We start from the raw sequence: 20,676 nt of genomic DNA, 5'->3' as shown, positions 1-20,676 counted from the left end.
ATCAGCTTTCATCTCAGCCGTGGGCCTGGTCCCAGAGGATAGGACCCGATGTCCCTCGTCTGTGGCTGTAACTGGGAAGGCCCTTCCTGTTTCAGTGTCTTTCCAGCCATGCACAGATGGCTGGGTGGACCATGGGCAGAGGCCGCCTGGAGGCCGGCAGGATGAGCTCATGCCAGACACGTCCTGCCCCAGCCCCCGACCCTGGGTGTGCCCCTCACAGGCTGCCGGCGACCTACCTCTTCTGCTTCACGGTGATGCCCTTCTGCTTCAGGGCTTTCTCATTGGCCATCTGCAGGAGCTGGATCTCCTTGCGGGAGAAGAGGCGGATGGCGAATGCTTTCTCCAGCAGCTTCTCAGGGGACACCGTCTTCGCGATGTCTCTGACGAACGTGCGGATGTCCTGCTTCACGCTGTCCGACTCCAGCGGCTGCCCGGCCCTCACCTTGTGGAAGAACTTGAGGATGGCCAGCGCCACGCGGTACAGCACCTTGTAGCCCTCCACCAGGAAGACGTCAAAGACCCGGGCAAAGTAGCAGAGGGGCAGCTCCCCAAACAGCCAGCGCTGCCAGTCCGCATAGACCTGCAGGACATCCTCCGACACGGCCACCATCAGCTTGTGGGCCGCCTGGCAGTACTTGTTCACCAGGTCCCCAAACGTCATGCAGGACGACTCAAAGGCCAGGAAGCTCTGGTCGATCAGCCTCCTGCCGGGGTCATTGCAGGCCAGGATGCGGCAGGCCTTCTCGAAGCACTCGGCCTCGTCGATGCTGTAGTGCAGCAGCAGGGCCACCACGGCCGGCAGGGCGGGGCAGAAGGAGATGTCGGGGAACTGGTTGGCCAGGCACAGGAGGATCTTGCGCACGGCCCCCTCGCCGCGTGCATTCAGGCAGTAGCTGGGCACCTGCGTGTTGTCCACGAACTCGGGCAGCGGCAGGCAGCTGCTGCTGTGCTTGCCCACGATCTTGCCCACGATGTCGCTGTACACGCTGGCGTCGGGCGTGACCGTGCGGCAGGGAATGTCCCGGATCAGGCGCTGGTACACCTTTCCCCGCAGGGCGTGGCTTTGGGCCCAGTAGCCCTGGCGCGCCAGCTGCTTCAGTTCCTGCAGTTCAGTGCAGCTCAGCTCCTTGGGCCCCAGGTCCTGGATGGCAGCGTCCATCTTGTCTTTGTCCACGAAGCAGTTGTATCCTGGAGAGTCCATAGCGCCGCTGTGCTCGGGAGGAGGCCCTGGGCTGCCGGAAGGGGAGGACAGAGTGGCTAAATCCTCCAGCCCCCTTTCTGAGGGTTTTCTGCAAACCTGTCTGCCATCTCACACCCTGCAGGATTAAAAAAACACTTTTAGCATCTGTGTTTCAAGGTTCACATTTTAAAGAACGTATGTTTTCAAATGTGATGTAGTTTTCTTTTCTTTTGAGACAGGGTCTCGCTCTGTTGCCCAGGTTGAAGTGCGGTGCAGTGGCGTGACCCTGCTCTCTGCAGCCTTGAATGGCTTGAACCATCTTCCTGCCTCAGCCTCCTGAGTAGCTGGGACGACAGGTGTCCACCACCATGCCCAGTTAATTTTTTTTTTTGAGATGGAGTCTCACCCTGTCACCCAGGCTGGAGTACAGTGTCACGATCTCCACTCACGGCAACCTCCTCACCCCTGGTTCAAGCGATTCTCCAGACTCAGCCTTCTGAGTAGCTGGGACTAAAGGCATGCACCACCATGCCTGGCTAATTTTTTGTATTTTTAGTAGAGACAGGGTTTCACCATGTTGGTCAGGCTGATCTCAAACTCCTGACCTTGTGATGTGCCTGCCTTGGCCTCCCAAAGTGTGGGATTACAGACGAGAGCCACCGCCCCGGCCTAATTTTTTATTTTTTTGTAGAGACAGGGTCTCGCTATGCTCTCCAGGCTGGTCTTGAACTCCTGGGCTCAAGCAATCCTCCTGTCTTGGCCTCCCAAAATGTTGGGATTACAGGCATGAGCCACTGTGCCCGGCCTTGTTTTGTTTTGTTTGAGACAAGGTCTTGTGCTGACATCCAGGCTAGAGTGCAATGGCACCATCTCGGCACACTGCAACTTCTGCCTCCTGGGCTCAGGTGATCCTCCCACCTCAGCTATAGCTGAGACTACAGTTAGGCGCCACCACGCCCAGCTAATTTTTTCTCTTTTTAGTAGAGACGAGATTTTGCCATGTTACCCAGACTGGTCTTAAACTCCTGATCTCAAGCAATCCACCCACCACAGCCTCCCAAAGTGCTGGGATTACAAGCGTGAGCCAGTGCTCCTGGCCTGTTTTTTTGTTTATTATTATTATTATTATTTATTTTGTGTGTGTGTGTGTGTGTGTGTGTGTGTGTGTGTGTGATGGGGTCTTGTTCTGTCACCCGGGTTGGCCTTGAATCGCAGGCCTCAAGTGATCTTCCCACCATGCTGGAATTACGAGTGAGAGTCACGTTGCGCAGCCACATTATTTACCTTAATCTTTGTGTAAGTATTAGAAGGGCTTCCACTTAAGATAAGTGACTTTTGAGAAGCCGTTACAAACTTTGGAGTATACCTTCTTTTCACAGAACTTATGAAGTTACTGGAATACGTCACACAGATTCTGAGTAATGAGAGGCTAGAGATAGAGTTCCCAGAAGGGCTTCAAGAGCTTGGCCCTTGGCTGGGCACAGTGGCTCATATCTATAATCTCAGCTACTCAGGAGGCCAAGGTGGGAGGACTAGTTGAGGCCAGGAGTTCAAGACCAGCCTGGGCAACATGGTGAGACCCCATCTCTACCAAAAAAAGAGGCTGACCCTGCTGAAAACACCTTTCCACTCGAGCATGGTCCACCCCAGGCTCCTACACACCACCCTGCACCCTGGGGGCCTTCTGAAAAGGAACCCCCAGTTGAGAAGATCACTTTGAGCAAAGAGATGCTTCGTTCTAGTTCTCTCTCTTTTTTTTTTTTTGAGACAGAGTCTTGCACTGTCGCACGGGCTGGAGTGCAGTGGCGTAATCTCGGCTCACTGCAACTTCCGCCTCCCGGGCTCAAGTGATTCTCCTGCCTCAGCCTCCTGAGTAGCTAGGATTACAGGCACCCGCCACCACACCCAGCCAGTTTTTGTATTTTTAGTAGAGATGGGGTTTCACCATGTTGGCCAGGCTGGTCTCGAACTCCTGATCTCGTGATCCACCCACCTCGGCCTCCCAAAGTGTTGGGATTACAGGCGTAAGCCACCACGCCCAGCCCGTTCCCAGTTCTCTTTAACCAGCTGTGCATGCTAAGAAAGTCACAGCCTATGCTATCCCACCCTGTCGGAATTCTGAAGCCAGCTCTTAACTTTCTAAAACCACCAGCTTGAAAGCTATGCTTCAGGCAGGTGCTCCAGGGAGGAATCTCTGGTGAGGAGCAGGCATTTTCCAGAGGGAGAGCTGGGACCTAAATGGAAGGTGCTGCAGCTTTAAAACTGCACATTTCTGGATCCGAATGGGCCAGAAGTCAAGTGGGGGCGGTTGGTGTTTCTCCAAGAACAGCAACCCCTGGGCTCAGGCAAACATAAAAGGAGTGGGTAAGACGTGCCCTGTGGGATTCTGGACAACAGGTGGCTGCCCCGGCCCAAGGATACCGTCCTGCGCACAAAAGTGCAAGGTTTGCTTACGCACATCAGACTAACCTTTCCACCTGGGATGGTAGAAGCTCCCAGTGTGCCACAGGGGTCTGCTTCAGCAAGTTTTGGTTAAGTGACCAGACCACTCCAGTTTCTCTTGCAGCTAGAACATTCACCTACCTATTATAAGGCAAATACTGCTTTAAAACAGTTCGTGAAAAGTAAAAATCATAGTGTAAAACGCACGTCTGCGAGACACTGTCTTGGGAAAACACCTCGACACGTGTTTTTGTGTGTGTGGGAAAATACACATAGCATAAAATTTACCATTTTAGGCCGGGCGCAGTGGCTCACGCCTGTAATCCCAGCACTTTGGGAGGCCGAGGCGGGTGGATCATGAGGTCAGGAGATCGAGACCATCCTGGCTAACACAGTGAAACCCTGTCTCTACTAAAAATACAAAAAAATTAGCCAGGCGTGGTTGCGGGAGCCTGTAGTACCAGCTACTCGGGAGGCTGAGGCAGGAGAATGGCGTGAACCTGGGAGGCGGAGCTTGCAGTGAGCCGAGATTGTGCCACTGCACTCCAGCCCAGGCGACAGAGCAAGACTCTGTCTCAAACAAACAAACAAACAAACAAAAAATTTACCATTTTAGCCATTTTTTATTTATTTATTTTTTTGAGACAGAGTGCCGCACTGTCGTCCAGGCTGGAGTGCAGTGGCGTAATCTCAGCTCACTGCAACCTCCGCCTCCCTGGGTTCAAGCTATTCCCCTGCCTCAGCCTCCCAAGTAGCTGGGATTACAGGCATGTGCCACCACACCCGGCTAATTTTGTATTTTTAGTAGAGACAGGGATTGTCCATGTTGGTCAGGCTGGTCTCGAACTCCCGACCTCAGGTGATCCGCCCACCTCAGCCTCCCAAAGTGCTGAGATTAGAAGCGTGAGCCACCGAAGTTGATTTTAATATATCCCACTGGAAAAACCTTGCCCACAGCAGGACTAGGCCTCAGAAGAAAAGAAACCCTTAAGACCATTGATTGGTTTGCTTTGTCCTGGGAGGGAAGGCAGTGAGGGCTCCCCCTTTCCCTGGTCCTGAAGGTCAGGCCGACAGGTCCACTCACATGCGCACAGCCACGCCCGGGTCACGCTGCACAATCTTACACGTGTCGGTCGGTTATCCACAGCTTACATCCCTCCTTCCCTGCTACGGGCCCACTAGCCTCTGGAAGAACTCCAGGCCCATCCTGTTTGGGTGAAAGAACTGGCTCCTTCTTAAGGCAATAAACATGTTTCTAAACAGAACAGGAGCTGGGCAGAGCAGCACCAGCCTCCACTCGGCTGGCCCCAGATTCAGGTTGAATATTAAACTGGAAACAGTAAAAGCTGTGGGTGCACCTTGCGAAGTTCCCTTAGGGAGATGCAGATCCCAAGTTGTGTTTACTGCCGCGAATGGTCCGGCGACGTGCGGGACTCACAGGGATCCCCGAGCCAAGGATGTGTGCAAAAGACCCGAGGGAGCCCTTGGATTCTTTCTTGTTCCCCAAACCCTCACTCAAAAAGAGAGCACGACATTTCTGGGGCTGTGCACACAAGGCAACAACCCACTTAAGGCATCTATAAAAACCAGGTCCAGGCCAGCAAAGGGGCTCACATCTGTAATCCCAGCACTTTGGGAGGCTCAGGCAGGAGGATCACTTCAGCCCAGGAGTTCAAGACCAGCCTGGGCAACATCATGAGACCTCATCTCTACCAAAAATAAAAAAAAAATAGCCAGGCATGGTGGCATGCACCTATAATCCCAGCTATTTGGGAGGCTGAACGGGGACGATCTTTTGACGCCAAGCCCAGGAGTTCAAGACTAGCCCACGCAACATGGCAAAACCCCATCTCTACAAAAAAATACAAAAATTAGCCAGGTGGACCAGGCACAGTGGCTCATGCCTGTAATCCCAGCACTTTGGGAGGCCGAGGCAGGTGGATCACAGGGTTAGGAGTTTGAGACCAGCCTGGCCAGCAGGTAAAACCCCGTCTCTACTAAAAATACAAAAAATTAGCCGGGTATAGTGGCACATGCCTGTAGTCCCAGCTACGTGGGAGGCTGAGGCAGGAGAATCGCTTGAACCCGGCAGGCAGAGGTTGCAGTGAGCCAAGATGGAGCCACTGCACTCTAGACTGGACGACAGAGTGAGACTCCATCTCAAAAAAAAAAAAAAAAAAATTAGCCAGGCGTGGTGGCGCATACCTGTAGTCCCAGCTGTTCAGGAGGCTAAGGTGGGAGGATCACCAGAGCCCAGGAGGTCAAGGCTGCAGTGGGACCTGATTGTACCACTGAACTCCATCCAGCCTGGGTGACAGAGCAAGACCCTGTCTGAAAAAAAAATAAAATGAAAACAAAAATAAAAAATAAATACATAAATAAAAACGAGGTCCAGATTGGTTTCCTTAGGTTAAAAAAAAAGTCTTTCATTACGCTGGTGATATTTGAATGCAAAAATCACAAAAAGTCAAATAGTACCAAAATTAGGGAGTAAAAATGTAGAGTTCTGTTTAAATTACCTCTCTAATCCTACTCCCCTTCCACATACAGATAATCGCTATTCACATTTTGGTATATATCCTGCCAAACCTTTTTCTTGCATTCACAACTGAGTGAGGTTTTCTTTAAACTGGCAACTGAGATGAGGAGGTAAGGGGAGGTGGAAACTGATCAAAAACATAAACTATCCCAGGCTGGAGCACTTATGGGCTTGAGTGACCACACTCTGGAGGTGAGCTTTCACGGCCGAGTGGCTTTCCCTGCTGTCTATCTGCTGGCTGGCTGCTGTTGTACATCATAAGCCGCACCTGCTCCTACGCAGCAAACAAGGCCTCCTCTGTTCCCTGCAGTCCCCCAACCCCTGACAAAGGTGCAGAGCCGGAGGCGGTGGCCGGGGAGGGAGTGAGAGGGGAGGCAGGGGCTACTGTGGAAACGGGGCAGCTTTGCAGTTAGACAGGCCTGGCCACAAAGTCCAGCTCTGCCACTTGTTTGCTTGAAATGCGGACAAGCCGTGCATCTTCCCTAACCTGCAGTTGCCATGTCTGCAGAGCGGAGCCGATAATAACACCCAACTCCTCACGGGCAACAGTTCCCAAGCAACCCCTGTGGGTTGAGCCTCACTCTGGACTGACAGGGTGGGGTGCAGGTGACATAAGGGTGACACCCCATGAACAGTCTATCCCACTCTCTCTCTGGGTTCAGGCAGCCCAAGGCAGACAGTGCCAGCAGGGCCCTGTGAGGGTGCCTCCTGTGGGGGAAGCCATCTTCCTGTGGCCTCTGGGGTCCGAGCGAATCGCTGCTCGCCATGAACACTGCACTGCCTTCACCTAAAGTGTGCTTCCCCACCAGGCTCCAGTTCCCTGCAGAGGCATGGAGTGAGGTGGCGCTGGTTCTCCGAGGTGGCACCTGTCAGCCCAGCTGCCAGCAGCTCCCTGAGTGTGAAGCAGAGAAGCACTCCTCCTGTCTTTGGTCCTCAGCCTTGGGCCCAGCCTGCAATTCCAGGAAAATAGGAAAAATTCCACCTGACACCCACGAGACTCACAAGAATTACCGACACAGACAGTTTCAGATGGTGGGGGTTCACACCGTGGGTCTGGAGGGTGACAGCTACTTTACTGAGGATCCTCAGGGCACACCTCTCCCAGGAGATGACATTGAGCCAGAGGAGTGAGAAGGAAGCAGCCGGGATTGCTGAGGACGAAGCGCTCCAGACACCAGCAGAGTAGGTGCAAAGGCTGAGGGAGGAACAGGTTGGCTGCGCTACAGGGCGCAGAGGGCAGCACGGACACACCCACGGGCCCATGGATTGTATTCCAAGCACAGTGGGAAACTGGCAAGGGATGGGCTCCAGTCCCTGTTCTGTTGCGGGATTTACTGAGCCTGTTGATAGAAAGCACTCAGCCCAGCCCGGCCGGCCAGGACCGCTCAGCTGCCTGAGGACGCTCTCATCCTTACAGGGTCCCAGGCCAGGTGCTAGAAAGGTGTTCTAGAATGCCTGGGACATCACGGTCCCGGCGGGTCAACACGCAGCCGGTCCTGCAGAGGGAGGTGCAACTGCACGGGCCAGGGGCAGCTCTCTCACAGGCCACCGTCCCCTCCTAATGCCTCTCTCCACAGCCAAGCTGCCCTCCATACCCAGTGCGGCTTCTTTCTCACCCGGGAAGCCTCTCCAGGGACCTACATGACCTTTCCTCATAAACGCCACGCCTGTTTGAGAGCTCAAGGTACCTGCAGATCAGAAGCAAATGTTTGTATTCATTTGTTCGCTCGTTTATTTATTTATTTATTATTTATTTATTTTTTGAGACAGAGTCTGGCTCTGTCGCCCAAGCTGGAGTGCAGTGGCGCGATCTCGGCTCCCTGCAAACTCCGCCTACCGGGTCCACACCATTCTCCTGCCTCAGCCTCCCGAGTAGCTGGGACTACAGGCGCCCACCACCACGCCCGGCTAATTTTTTGTATTTTTAGTAGAGATGGGATTTCACCATGTTGGCCAGGCTGATCTCGAACTCCTGACCACGTGATCCGCCCGCCTCAGCCTCCCAAAGTGCTGGGATTACAGGCGTGAGCCACTGGGCCATGCCTCATTCATTCATTTTGAGACAGGGTCTCACTCTGTTCCTGCTCCAAAGCAAATATTTCTTTCTTGTTTTTTTTTTTTTTTTTTTTTTTTTGAGAAGGAGTCTCACTCTGTCGCCGAAGCTGGAATGCAGTGGCACGATCTCGGCACACTGCAACCTCTGCCTCCTGGGTTCAAGTGATTCTTCTGCCTCAGCCTCCCAAGTAGCTGGGACTACAGGCACGCGCCACCACGCTCAGCTAATTTGTGTGTGTGTGTGTGTGTGTGTTTTTAGTAGAGATGGGGTTTCACCGTGTTAGCCAGGATGGTCTCAATCTCTTGACCTCATGATCCACCCACCTCGGCCTCCCAAAGTGCTCGGATTACAGGCGTGAGCCACCGCGCCCGGCCAAATATTTCAAAAAAAAAAAAAAAGCAGCCAGGCGCGGTGGCTCACGCCTGTAATCCTGGCTAACACAGTGAAATCCCATTTCTACTAAATCCAAAAATTAGCTAGGTGTGGTGGCGGGCGCCTGTAGTCCCACCTACTCAGGAGGCTAAGGCAGGAGAGTAGTGTGAACCCGGGAGGCAGAGCTTCCAGTGAGCCGAGATTGCGCCACTGCACTCCAGCCTGGCGACAGAGTGAGACTCCATCCCACAAAAAAAAAAAAAAAAAAAAGCTATGTGCCAATGAGTAATGAGTATAAGCGATTTCTATTTCCCCAAAATGTTATCTTGATATGTCATCTGACACATGTGACCACCGTGCCCTCTGGCCACAGGGCACAGTCCTGGCTCTACCACGTGAGGAGGGGCCCTTTAAATGGCTACAGGCTTGCAGACCCCCACCCCGCCACAGCCCCAGCAGCCTTCCCAGGGAGGGCAGTTCCTGCCAGTTGACCAGTGTTCAGCCAGGAACACCCAACAGCAGCCTATGTCCTCACTCCATGGGAGCTCCAAGAAACCCCCAAATCCGTCCCTGGCAGCAAACCCCCTGAAGGCGCCCACAGGAAGAGGAAGGCAGCCAGGGCTGGGTGGCGGGCCGTCTGTCAGGAGTGTGGCGCCCTGAGCTAATTTCTAGCCAGGAGGCAGGTGGGAGGTAGCATGGATGTGGGAGGAAGTAGATCCTCACTGTGGAGAACGGGGCAGGAGGGGCCCCAGCGCGGCAGCTGGCCTCTTCACTCCAGCAGACAAGCAGCTCACCCCAGCCTCGGGGCGGAACACAACCCCACAGCTGCTGGCTGCTGTTGCTGCTCCATCTCCCTTCATCCTGGGACAGCGAGGACCTCCGAGAGAGGCTCCAGAGGGTCCCTGAGCACAGGCAGGACCCACGCAGGTCTGGGACTTCAGGGCACTCGGCCACTTCTAGTACCAGGGCCCTCCCACGAGTCCTGGAGACACAGGCCACCCCGGCAAGGCTGCCACTAGTAACACCACCTGCCATCCCCAAACACCAAACTCCAACACCAAACTCCAGCACCAAACTCCAGCACCAAACTCCAGCACCAAACTCCAACACCAAACTCCAGCACCAAACTCCAGCACCAAACTCCAGCACCAAACTCCAACACCAAACTCCAACACCAAACTCCAGCACCAAACTCCAGGCCTGACAGCCTGAGTCACGAGGCCTCTGCACGTCTCGCTTCTTCAGAGGGGAATGTGATTTTCCCAAACAACCGGATTTGAAAACAAACTCTCTTTCATGTACAAAGACAGAACACACATTTAGCCTCATTGATGACATTTTAACACGGCCAACGCCAACCCCGACACCGTGCCTCCCTTCCTGGGGACCGCTCCTGTCCCGGGTCACGGCAAACGTGAGGAGGCAGCATACGACCGCGGCTCCCTCGTCCTGCAGGTCGTCACATGACAGACCTCCACTGAGGTGCCGCCTCTGTGCCAGGGAGAGGCGGCTTGAGAGGAGGCTGTCAACCACGGCAGCTGGGGAAGTGCTAGGGGAACCCCACGGGCAGGGCTGTGCCTGCTGCTGTGGAAGGGGCGGAAAGGTGTGGAGGCAGCCTGTGGGTGGGGACGGTGCCCCTCAGATGTGGAAGCAAGAGTGGGCGAAGGCGAGCTGGGCGGCCCTGGCAGTGCTGAGGGGCTGGGGTGCGCTAAGAGGCGGGTGTCCCCACACGGGGTAGGAGGAGAGTCTAGGCGGGTGACCCGATCAGATCTGCGTTTACAAAAATCCCCCTGGTGGCCCTGGAGGAGGAAGGGTTGGGACAGAGAAGCCAGGGAGAAAGAAAGGCAGAGTCTAGACCGGGAGGGTGGAGAAGATGAGGGGACCCCCAGAGATGGCTCAGGGTTGGATCCCACAGGACCGTGGCCTGACAGTGGCAGTCAGAGCCCAGGCCACTTGGGGATGCTGGAGGCGGGGGCGAGGGACAAACAGAGAATTCCAGCCCAGGGAAGCTCCACTGTGAAGTTTTCAAAGCCAGTTTCGATACAGATGCTTCTTAGGCAAATGCCAGAGCAGCTCAGGCTGGAGGTAGAGCCCTGGGGATGAGGCCCACAGCACAGAAGGCACTCCCACACACTCCCAGATGCCACCAAGGGGCCAACTGCAGCCCCCTGGGCAAGAGGCAGCCCTGTCCCAACGTAGGTCAGTGTTCGCTAGGACTCCAGGTTGAAGAGCTGGGGTTGCAGGCCTGGGCCCCATCCTGCCCTGGCCTGACCACCACACCCATCCTGGCCACAAGAACAGCCCCCGTCCCAGCAGCTGACAAGCTATCAAGGACGCGGGGTTCTGTGTGGCTAACAAGGACCCGGGGTTCTGTGTGGCTGGACCTCAGTCACGGGCCACAGAACAGGGCATGGGCGTCAGCTGCCGCTCGTCTCACTTCTTCCCATCTGGTCTGAGCAATCCCTCACCATTTCCTGGGAGTGGGACCGGGAATGAAGAGGAAGAGGAAATGAGGCCGGGCCATGGGTGGGGAACCCCAACGCCCGCAGCTAGGGACCACAGGAAGGAGGTGCTGTGGCCCCTGCGGGCTTCACGTGATAGGAGATGCAGGCTCCTCTCAGTGGGCTCCCCTGGCGGGATCCAAAACACTCTCGCTCCCCACGGAAGCCCCTGGACCTTGCCAAGTGCTGCGGGGATACAGAGGAAACCTGGTGGTGGGCTAGGGAGACCGGCAGGCCCCACCCACTCCTGAGCACCGACCCCACCCGCCAGGCAGGGGAGGGCAGCACAGGCATTCCAGCCCGGGCGCGAGATCCGCAAGATCCAGGGATGAGAGCTTCGCTGCCTGCCAGGGAAGCTCGGAGAGCCCGGAAACCCTGGGGCACAGGCAGCAGCGGGCCAGGTGGGAATGGTAGGGACGGTGTGGGGGTGGCTGAGAGAGCCTGGAAGCGTGTCTGGACTCTTTGGAAAAACTCTCACACCACGTTTTCCTCTGCTCTGATGCCAGCACAGCAATCGGCACAGGATCTGCGACCCAGAAAATGCGGGGGTTTCTCCCGGCAGCAAGCAATCCATTCTGCAGCGGGCGCCTGCAGGGTGTCCTCCAATTCAATCCCGACACCGGGAGACATCTACCTGGAGATAGCTCAGATCCCACAAGCCCCCCACATCCCCAGACACCAGTCAGAAGTCCAGGCCTCTGGAACTTCTCAGCAACCAACTTCAAGTTGGGGTTCCCACAACCCCTGCTTTGGGTTCAAAGAATTTGCTGGAGCAGCTCACAGAACTCAGGGAAACACTTACATTCACTAGTTTATTATAAAGGTTGTTACAAAGGACACAGATGAAGAGACCTTTAGGGTGAGATACGGGAGAGGGACACGGTGCTGCCCTCCAGGCACTCCCTCCCATTCAGCTGTCCAGAAGCTCTCCAAGTCCTGTCCTCTAGGGTTGACATGGAGCCTCTGTTAAGTAGGCAGGATTGATTACCCCACTGGCAATCAACTCGACCTTCCACCTCTGGACCTCTCCCCTTCCCGCGGTTGGGGGTGGGGCTGAAAGTTCTAACCCGCTAATCCTGCCTTGGTCTTTCCAGTGACCAGCGCCACCCGGAAGCTATCAGTCAACACCAGCGGACAGAAAGAGCACCATGGAGATTCTGAGGATTTCAGGAGTTGTATGTCACAAAACAAGGACAAAGACCAAATAGATATTTCACAACATCACAGAGGTGCTGGGAGAGTAGGTGGAGGGAGGCTGGAAGAACACACTAGACGGGGCAGGGACTGGGGCCTAAAAGCAGACCTGGAGCGGGGTGTGGATGGCAGGCATGAGGGGAGAGGTGGCCCCAGCATTCAGCCCCAGGGAGGGGATGATGCCTCCTCCGGCTGGGGGACCTTCCTTGCAAGTCCACGCCAAGTCTGATTTCTTCATGAGGGGCCCAGGCCTCCCACCTACGTGCTGGGAAAGGCCAGGGAACACCTAATCCTGTCCTCCAAGAATCTGCTGGATGCCTCAGAGACACAAATAAATCCCAGGCAGAGGCCCAAAGTGCAGACACTCCTCCTGCCATATAGCCCCACCGCCCTAGGCCTCAGCCCTGGAACAATGGAACTGGCACAGTGGACCACGATGGAAGAGAGCCACTGGACTTGTCTGTGCACTCAGGTGTACCCGTTCTTTCTGGAACCTTCTCCTGAGTGCCTCCTAGGTGCCTGGCACTGAGCTAGGAAGAGCTGAGAGAGAAATCGGTCACCTGGCAGTGAGGTCAGAAAGTGGCTTTGTAGACACATGTAGAAGCAGAGGGGCCCCGGGGTGGTCACATGCCCCAGGGAGCTGGATGGGTTCCGGAAGCCCTTCTAGAAGGCGGTTACAGCGTGCTGGGGTTGGCAGGGCAGACTGGGCATGGGGGTGGCAGGGGGAGGACCTGCACTCAGCAGCAGGGAAATACAAGACTTGCTCTAAGCAGGGGGGTGGGGAACTGGGTAACAAGGCCTGCTCACCACTCCATCCCGATAGTGACAGGGCAGCACCAGAGTACTGGGGTGGAGAGGTGAGATCAAGCTTTTATTCCAGAAAGATCTGCGGTGTGGCAGCCTGGAGGGCATGTGCAGAGGCCACAGCCATCAGAAACATCCACTGGGGGTGGTGAGGTGGGGAGGGGAGGACGGGAGGCCGAGAGGAGAATGACCACCAGGGGTCTGCTGCATGTAGGGTGGCCACCCCCTGGTCCTCCCATGCAGAATGTCAGGGGTGGGAGATGCCTGCACAGGCACATTTTGAGAATGCTCCTCTGGCGATCCCATTCCCCTGACCTGTGCCCCCACTGCCTGGTGAGACCCTCAGCAATAGGACCATGTCTGACCGGGGCTGGATGGTGACAGTGTCACTAACCACGGTGAGCACAGCCGCTGGTCTTCCCCCACGCCTCCTTACCTTGCTATCTGCCTTTTACCCCCGGCCCCTGCTCCCAACCTGCCTTCTTGCTCTGGAAATTGTCTACAGCAAACACACCACTCCCAAGTCTTCATCCTCTCCCGAACGTACCCTTCCTCCTCTGGGCCGAGCAGCAGCCGGGCTCTCCCCATCACCACCCGCCTCCTCTCTCTCCGGCTCAGGGCCTTCCTCTCTGTGCTGCCCTCCCTTGAGGGCCAAGTTCACCGTCCTGGCTGGAAAGCTCCGTGGCCTCTAGAACTTTAAAAGCCTTTACATCTCTACCTTTTTATCCAGTCCCCGGGCATTCCAGAAAACCACTCTACCCACTCCAGAGGCTGCACATTCATACACCCGCCCATACCCCGTCCTAGAGCCCTCAGCGCCCTCCTCCCACTCGGAGCTGTGACTCCCCCCATCCACAGGCCACTCTGGCTTTTCTCTCTTGCCAGCTCAGCCTGGACCGTCTTGCCAAGCCCCAACTCCCGCCCGCCAACCCCACGCTCCTGTCTCAGCCATATGGATAAACTGCACGAGGAAGTCAGCCCGAGGCACGAGAGCGGCCGAGGGGAGAGGGAGAAGTCCCGCCGCCTGCTCAGCGGTTTCCAGTGGCCCAGCCCCCGGTGCCACCTGGCATCCTTCGCAGCACACCTCACCGACACCCTCTCCTCTCCAGCTCACAGCTGCCCCGTCCCACCCACTCTACCCCAAGAAAGGGGGCTTGTCAGGCGCAAGCTTCCCAGCTCTCTGCATTCCCACCACAGACCAAGGCCCCCGCTCAGTCCTGGCTCTCACCTCCTGGGGATCCCAGCTCCCCATCTCTCTCCAAGGCTCCCAGTGCTGTGACAGCAGGCCCCAAACACAGCAAACCACAGGGCCTGAGGCTCCACTCCAGCTCCACCTCTTCTCCGTTTTCCTTCTGAGCCGAGTGGCTGGCAAGAGCAGACGACACCCAGCTTCCGGCCCTCCCGCCGCTGGCCGCGCTGGCCGCCAGATCTCCCAGCTGCCTTGGGCCTCATCCCACCTGCCTCCCTGCCAGGCATCCCCTCACCTCTCCGCGGCTGCTCCTCCACCGCCCGTGCCTGTCTCTCCAATGGAGCCCACCCTCTCCTGAGCCTAGAATCCTTCTTTGAGGTCCAGGCCTGTCCCTCCAGCTGCTTCCCAGGTGTCTCCGTACAGTCACAACATTCACACTCCATGTGACTCCAGCGCAATTCAGCTCCCACTCCCAGCCTCCTGCCCACTCAGGGCTTCACCCGGTCACCGTTCTCCACCCGAAACCCTCTCCTGGTGTCCCCCGCCCTTCAGGACCCAGCCCCTCCCTGCCCCTCGGACAACAGCTTCCGGAGCCCTGGCCACACAGTGCCAACTGCAGTCCCCACACTACACTGTGGGAATGTCACTGTTCAGAGTGGCAGGACACACCTGTCCCCTTTCGCTTTCTGCTCAGTCCAATCGCCCCTCCTTCACAGGCCTCCATGGGACCTCTGGGGCAGGGCCAAGCCGTCACAGAGCTCCACGCCTCCTGTCCACATCTGTCCTCACCCTTGCCCAGCACACCCACCATCGTGGTGCTGGCTTATCCACCCAGCCCTGCTACCACACCGTGACTTCTGCACCCAAGCGTCTCACACTATGTCCAGTGTACCCTGGGAAGGAGGGAACAGAGAAGAAAACAGGCAGAGACTCAGAGAAATCGCAAACCACTTGGGCCCAAGACAAATTTAATTTTGAAGGCCAAATAACAACAGGGAGCATTACTAGTCCACCCACCCTAGGTGTGACCTTTCCTGCAGGCATCTTCACATGACAGGAAGGTAAAGGGTGCCTGCCTCAGCCTGAAGCAGAGCACAGGCATCTTTCAAATATTAATGGTGACCGACATGCCACAGTGACTACCAAGTAGCTGCTGACTGGGGAACTTGATAGTGGGCTCTTTGCTGGAGGCACACAATGGCGGGCACATGCCAGGTACAAAAGGGGTATGACCATTAATGAGGTGTTAGTCACCACACCATGGGCCAGTTGGCCTGCCTGCCTGTGATGGTTGGAAGTGCAAACGTGCCTAACTGTGGCTGCTGAGCCTGCTGCTCGGAGCCTGAGCAGGGGCAGGCTGAGCCTCAATCTTGGCCAGCCACCCTTTCATAGCCAGACATCTTTCTTTCCCCAGCCTAGTCTGGTCCACCCAAAGGCAGGGGCTGGAGCTGGCACAGGACTCTGCTAATTCAGGATCTTTATCATCTGAGCCCAAAGGTTCTCCCCACAGCAGGTCTGGAAAAACACCCCCAGGACACAGGAGGAGAACCAGAGGAAGAGAGCTCAGCTGTCAGCAGCACAGGCATTTTGATTGGTCTGAGTTCCAAGCCAGTGACAGGTGTGCCTTGGAAGGCCAGGCACACATCAGGTTCTCAGCAAGTGTCTTTAGACCTAAGGAGAGATCCAGCTCGAGGTGGAGTTGTGCATGTTTAATCATTTTATTTTTATTTACTTTTTATGTCTGGTAGAGACAAAGTCTCACTATGCTGCCCAGGCTGGTCTCAAACTCCTGGCCTCAAGCAATCTTCCCACCTTGGCTTCTCAAAGTGTTGGGATTACAAGCGTGAGCCACCACGCCCGGTCCTAATCATTTTAATAGGCATTCAAGACATGCTTCCCGAATGCCAGTGTGCCAGGTACCTGAGTGCAGAGGAGTACAGAGGCATGGCCCCACCCCAGCCCGGGTCAGGTGTACTGATGATGCCAATTCAAGGTGCAGGTGCTGTGACACGGTGCTTTCCCAGTGCCAAGGCCTGCCTCGGCTGGATTTTGCAGTGTGAGGAAGCCTTAGCCTCAGAAGGGATAGAGACAGCGTGGTCAAAGGACAGGGCCCCAGAGGGCAAGTCTGGTCAGAGCTACCCAGCTCCATGAGAACGTGGGTCGGTGAGTGTCCTTTGGGGCTCTGACTAAGACAGTTCTACGCTTCAGCATAACAGGCGCCAAGAAGCCAAAGGGCCCAAAACAGAGGCCTGGGATTTACTAGGCTGCCAGGAAAGGACAGTGCCCCTGAGTGCTGGGAACATGGAGAGGACAGCCCAGGAAGCCGCCAGAGCAGAAAAGTTAATGTCCACACCTCGATCCTAAGGCCACAGGTTTACCAAGGTAGCAAGGCTAGAAGGACCCTTGCCGGGAAAGGGATCACAGAGGGTAATTAGGGAAGGGGTGGAAATGATTCAAGGAAAGGCTGAAGGGACCATGTGATGAGCTCCATTTACCATGCCACAGTGAGTGGAAGGGCTTTTACTGGAAACAGAATGGCCCACCAGTAAACAACCTCTCTCGGTGTGTGGCACCCAATTAAAATTATGTAACAATCAGGCAGACACACAGTCTCGGATTGTGGGAAATCTGTATCCTCAGTAGATTCCCAGGTCCCCTGTGGTGTGTTCTCAATGACCTGTAAGAAAAAGGGAACAGGCCGGTGTAGTGGTTCATGCCTGTAGTCCCAGCACTTTGGAAGGTTGAGGTGAAATGATCCCTTGAGCCAGGAGTTCAAGACCAGCCTGGGCAACATAGTAAGATACTGTCTCTACAAAAAAATAAAAAATCAGGAAGGTGTGGTGGCAAGAACCTGCAGTCCCAGCCACTCAGAAGGCTGAGGTGGGAGGATGGCTTGAGCCCAGGAGGTTGAGGCTGCAGTGAGCCGTGACTGCACCATCGCACTCCAGCCCGGACAACAGAGCAAGACCCAGTCTCTTAAAAAAAAAACAATTAACGACCAGGCACGGTGGCTCACACCTGTAATCTCAGCACTTTAGGAGGCCGAGGCAGGCGGATCATGAGGTCAGGAGTTCGAGAGCAGCCAGGCCAACATGGTGAAACCCCGTCTCTACTGAAAATACAAAATTAGCTGGGCATGGTGGCGTGCGCCTGTAATCCCAACTACTAGGGAGGATGAGGCAGAAGAATCGCTTGAACCCGGGAGACGGAGGTTGTGGTGAGCCAAGATCGCACCACTGCACTCCAGCCTGGGCAACAAGAGCAAAACTCCATCTCAAAAGAAAAAAAAAAAAAACAATTAACAAAAAGAGAAAAGAAAAAAAGAAGGGAACACACTGGGGAGGGTTGCAGGAAGCCATGGCTGCATATGCACAGTCCTCGGAGGCCATGAAGCCTGCGCCCCTGTGAGCAGGTTCTGTTGGAGGGTGTAGATAACAGCTCAAACCTTATCCAGAGGCTCAGCCAGCCGTGGGGGACCATGTGCCGGCCGCGGGCAGATAGGGGCTGCTTCTGCAGCACAGCCTTTCCCCGGCCTCACCCATTCCACCCCTCAGGTGGAGGACTCGGGGGGTGGGGGACGCATCACACGTGTGGCCTCTGTTCTCAGCAGACTTTTTCCAAAGTTGTACCTGCTGCCAATGCTGATGGACCACACAGAAACAGGGTCCTGGAAGGAGAGTGAGGTGCCCCGGAGGGCTCTGCAGCCTTGGGTCTCTCGGTCTGAGAAGGCTTTTCTCAGAACCCTACCTGTGGGAACGTCTGAGACAAGCAACCCTCAGACTGCAGGTGAACTAGGTCCTTTGAGAAGAGCGACACTGAAGCTGGAGGTTCCCCAAAAGGCAAATAGACACGTGAGACAGGAAGGCCACTGCAAGGACACTGGCATCCCCCCCCGTCCCATACTCCATCCTTCACTCCAAGAGACAAATTAAAAGGCCAGGCCAGGCACTGTGGCTCACGCCTGTAATCCCAGCCTTTGGGAGGCCAAAGTGGGAGAACTGCTTGAGTCCAGGAATTTGAGACCAGCCTGGGCAACAAAGTGAGACCCCGTCTCTATAAAAAATGCAAAAATTAGCTGGGCATGGTGGTGTGCGCCTATAGTCCCAGCTACTCGGGAGACTAAGGTGGGAAGACTGCTTGAGTCCGAGAGGTCGAGGCTGCAGTGAGCCATGATCTCATGATCCCTCCATTGTACTCTAGCCTCGGCAGTGGGAATGAGACCCTGTCTCGAAAAAAAAAAAAAGAAAAAAGTCTATCGTCCCAGCTATTTGGGAGGCTGAGGTAAGGGGATCGCTTGAGTCCAGAAGTTCGAGGCTACAGTGAGCCACTGATCCTGACACTGGACTCCAGACTAGGAGAAAGAGCGAGACCCTGTCTCAACAAAAAAAAAAAGAAAAAAGCCCACTACCCTGCCCCATTCCCCCAAAAGGCAACGGGTTACTGACTGGCCTTCTGTTACCTTACTGACTTTAAGACTGTATTAGGAGTCCACAGGGTTCAGGATTCCGTCTTGTTTTTCTCACTCTACACATTCTCCTGGGAAGACCCAACCCAGTCCCCAGCTTGGATGGCACACAGCATCCCCAAAATGCTCTCGTCTAGTACACTCTCCTTGGCTCCAGGCCAAAACACATATGCTTACTGCCCAGTCTCGCAGTAACCTCATCGCCATCTCCACATGGTGCCAGCCCGCCCCCTCCCTCCACACTCTGCATGGGGTGTGGCACTGCCCGCCGCTCAATCCTGGAACATCCCCTCCTTCCTCCCTGGCTCTTCCCATCCTGCAGCCACTTGTCTCAGAGTCTTGCTCTCTTTTTTCTTTTGAAACAGAGTTGACCAGGCTGGAGTGCAGTGGAACAATCATAGCTCACTGCAGCCTGCAACTCCTGGGCTCAAGTGTTCCTCCCGCTTTGGCCTCCCAAAATGCTGGGCTTGCAGGTGTGAGCCCCCGGGCCCGGCTGAGTCTTGCTCTTTTCTGTGCTGATGTCTCTCTGGGTGTGCCATGACAGTCCCTCAACCGGCCTTGGCCTCTTCACCTCCCTGGCCACCTCTGATCAAGTCACTCACAAACCCAAGATCTTCAGAGGCTTCACGCCACTCAGGGTGAATTCAAACTCCCAGGTGGAACTCAAGGCTTTTCCCAGTCTGCTGTCAGCCTAGCTCACTCACTTCACCCCATCTACCCTGGGGCCACCACTGCCCTTCTCCCAAGAGCTGGTGGGCAGGAACCACGCCTGTCACTTTATATCCACTGTCCCTTCGGGGGAAGGCACTTTCCCTCACTTGTTCTTGCCGGTCCTGATCATCCTTCAAAATGAAGCTCAAGTCCATCTCAGAGCCCCACCCCCACCACAATCCAGCTGGATACCACGCCTTTGCGCCCACAGAAGGCTCTGTCCACCTCTGTGGGAGCTTCTACCATGTGTTTATTCTCCTGTCTCCTCACTGCACTATAAGCTCAAGGGCAGAGACCAAGTCTTAACACCAAATCCACAGAACACACGGCATGGTGCCTCCTATGAAGTGTGAATTCAATAAATGCATTTTTATTGTTTTGTTTTTCAGAGACAGGGTCTCACTCTGTTGCCCTGGCTTGAGTGCAGTGGCACAATCACAGCTCACTGCAGTCTTCAGCTCCCAGGCTCGAGTGATCCTTCTGCCTCAGCTTCAAGTAGCTGGGACCACAGGCACATGCCACCATACTTGGCTAATTTTTTATAGAGACGAGACCTCCCTATGTTGCCCAAGGTGGTCTTGAACTCCTGGGCTCACGCGATCCTTCCACCTCAGCCTCCCAAAGTGTTGGGATTGCAGGCGTGAGCCGCCGCACCTCGCTTAACACGCATGTTGAAAGGATACAGAAAATCAGTGAATAATGGATTCAAGTCGGTCCTCAGTAAAAAGCCTGAGGTTTTGTTTCTTTGATTTTATCTCCAATTGAAAGGCAATGTTTGAAACAGCCACTGAAATTGCTGCTTTGAGTTGAAAAGGACTTCTTTCTTCCATTGACAGAGTTGTCATAACAGAAAAGGTATGCTCAGACAGGTAAAACATTGAACAGGGTAAATGTTAAGTGCTTTTTTTGGAACCTGCTTCATTGTCCTTATGTACTTTAAACCAGAAACCATCTAAAGGCAAACATTTAATGTGTTTTCTGAGCTTGGCTCGATCTGTAGATAATTAAGAGCAACACTGCATGCCCAAGGTCACTCGAGCCTGCTGGACAGTCCTGGCAGGTGTGGTCAGCGAGAGCTAGTAAGGCTACCCTACAGGTGACTTTACAGACCCTGGGTGGCCAAATTTATTGTTGCTATGAAAACCCTGCCTAGATTACTTCTGCATCTCGGAAGGTCACCCTCAACCCAGTGGAAAGCCACTGCAATAGTTGACATCTATCAC

General features: G+C 55.1%; 1 protein-coding gene across 6 annotated transcripts in view; it reads right to left on the bottom strand.

The window, feature by feature from the left end:
- Positions 1 to 20,676, bottom strand: part of TBC1D24 (TBC1 domain family member 24) — a 34,624-nt gene that overhangs the window by 12,277 nt on the left and 1,671 nt on the right. For 4 of the 6 annotated variants that reach the window (XM_063598220.1, XM_034940963.3, XM_034940964.3 and 1 more), the window contains exon 2: positions 237 to 1,316. In XM_063598220.1, the coding sequence (XP_063454290.1) occupies positions 237 to 1,201 (965 nt within the window). In that variant the 5' untranslated portion in view covers positions 1,202 to 1,316. Of the gene's footprint in view, positions 1 to 236; positions 1,317 to 14,316; positions 14,462 to 20,676 lie in introns of those variants that run through there. The other 2 variants (XM_055100654.2, XM_063598219.1) reach the window with 1 other exon arrangement.

Source organism: Pan paniscus, chromosome 18 (genome assembly GCF_029289425.2).
Source record: "Pan paniscus chromosome 18, NHGRI_mPanPan1-v2.0_pri, whole genome shotgun sequence".
NCBI classification, from domain to species: domain Eukaryota; kingdom Metazoa; phylum Chordata; class Mammalia; order Primates; family Hominidae; genus Pan; species Pan paniscus.
This window is presented reverse-complemented; position numbering and strand designations above follow the sequence as displayed.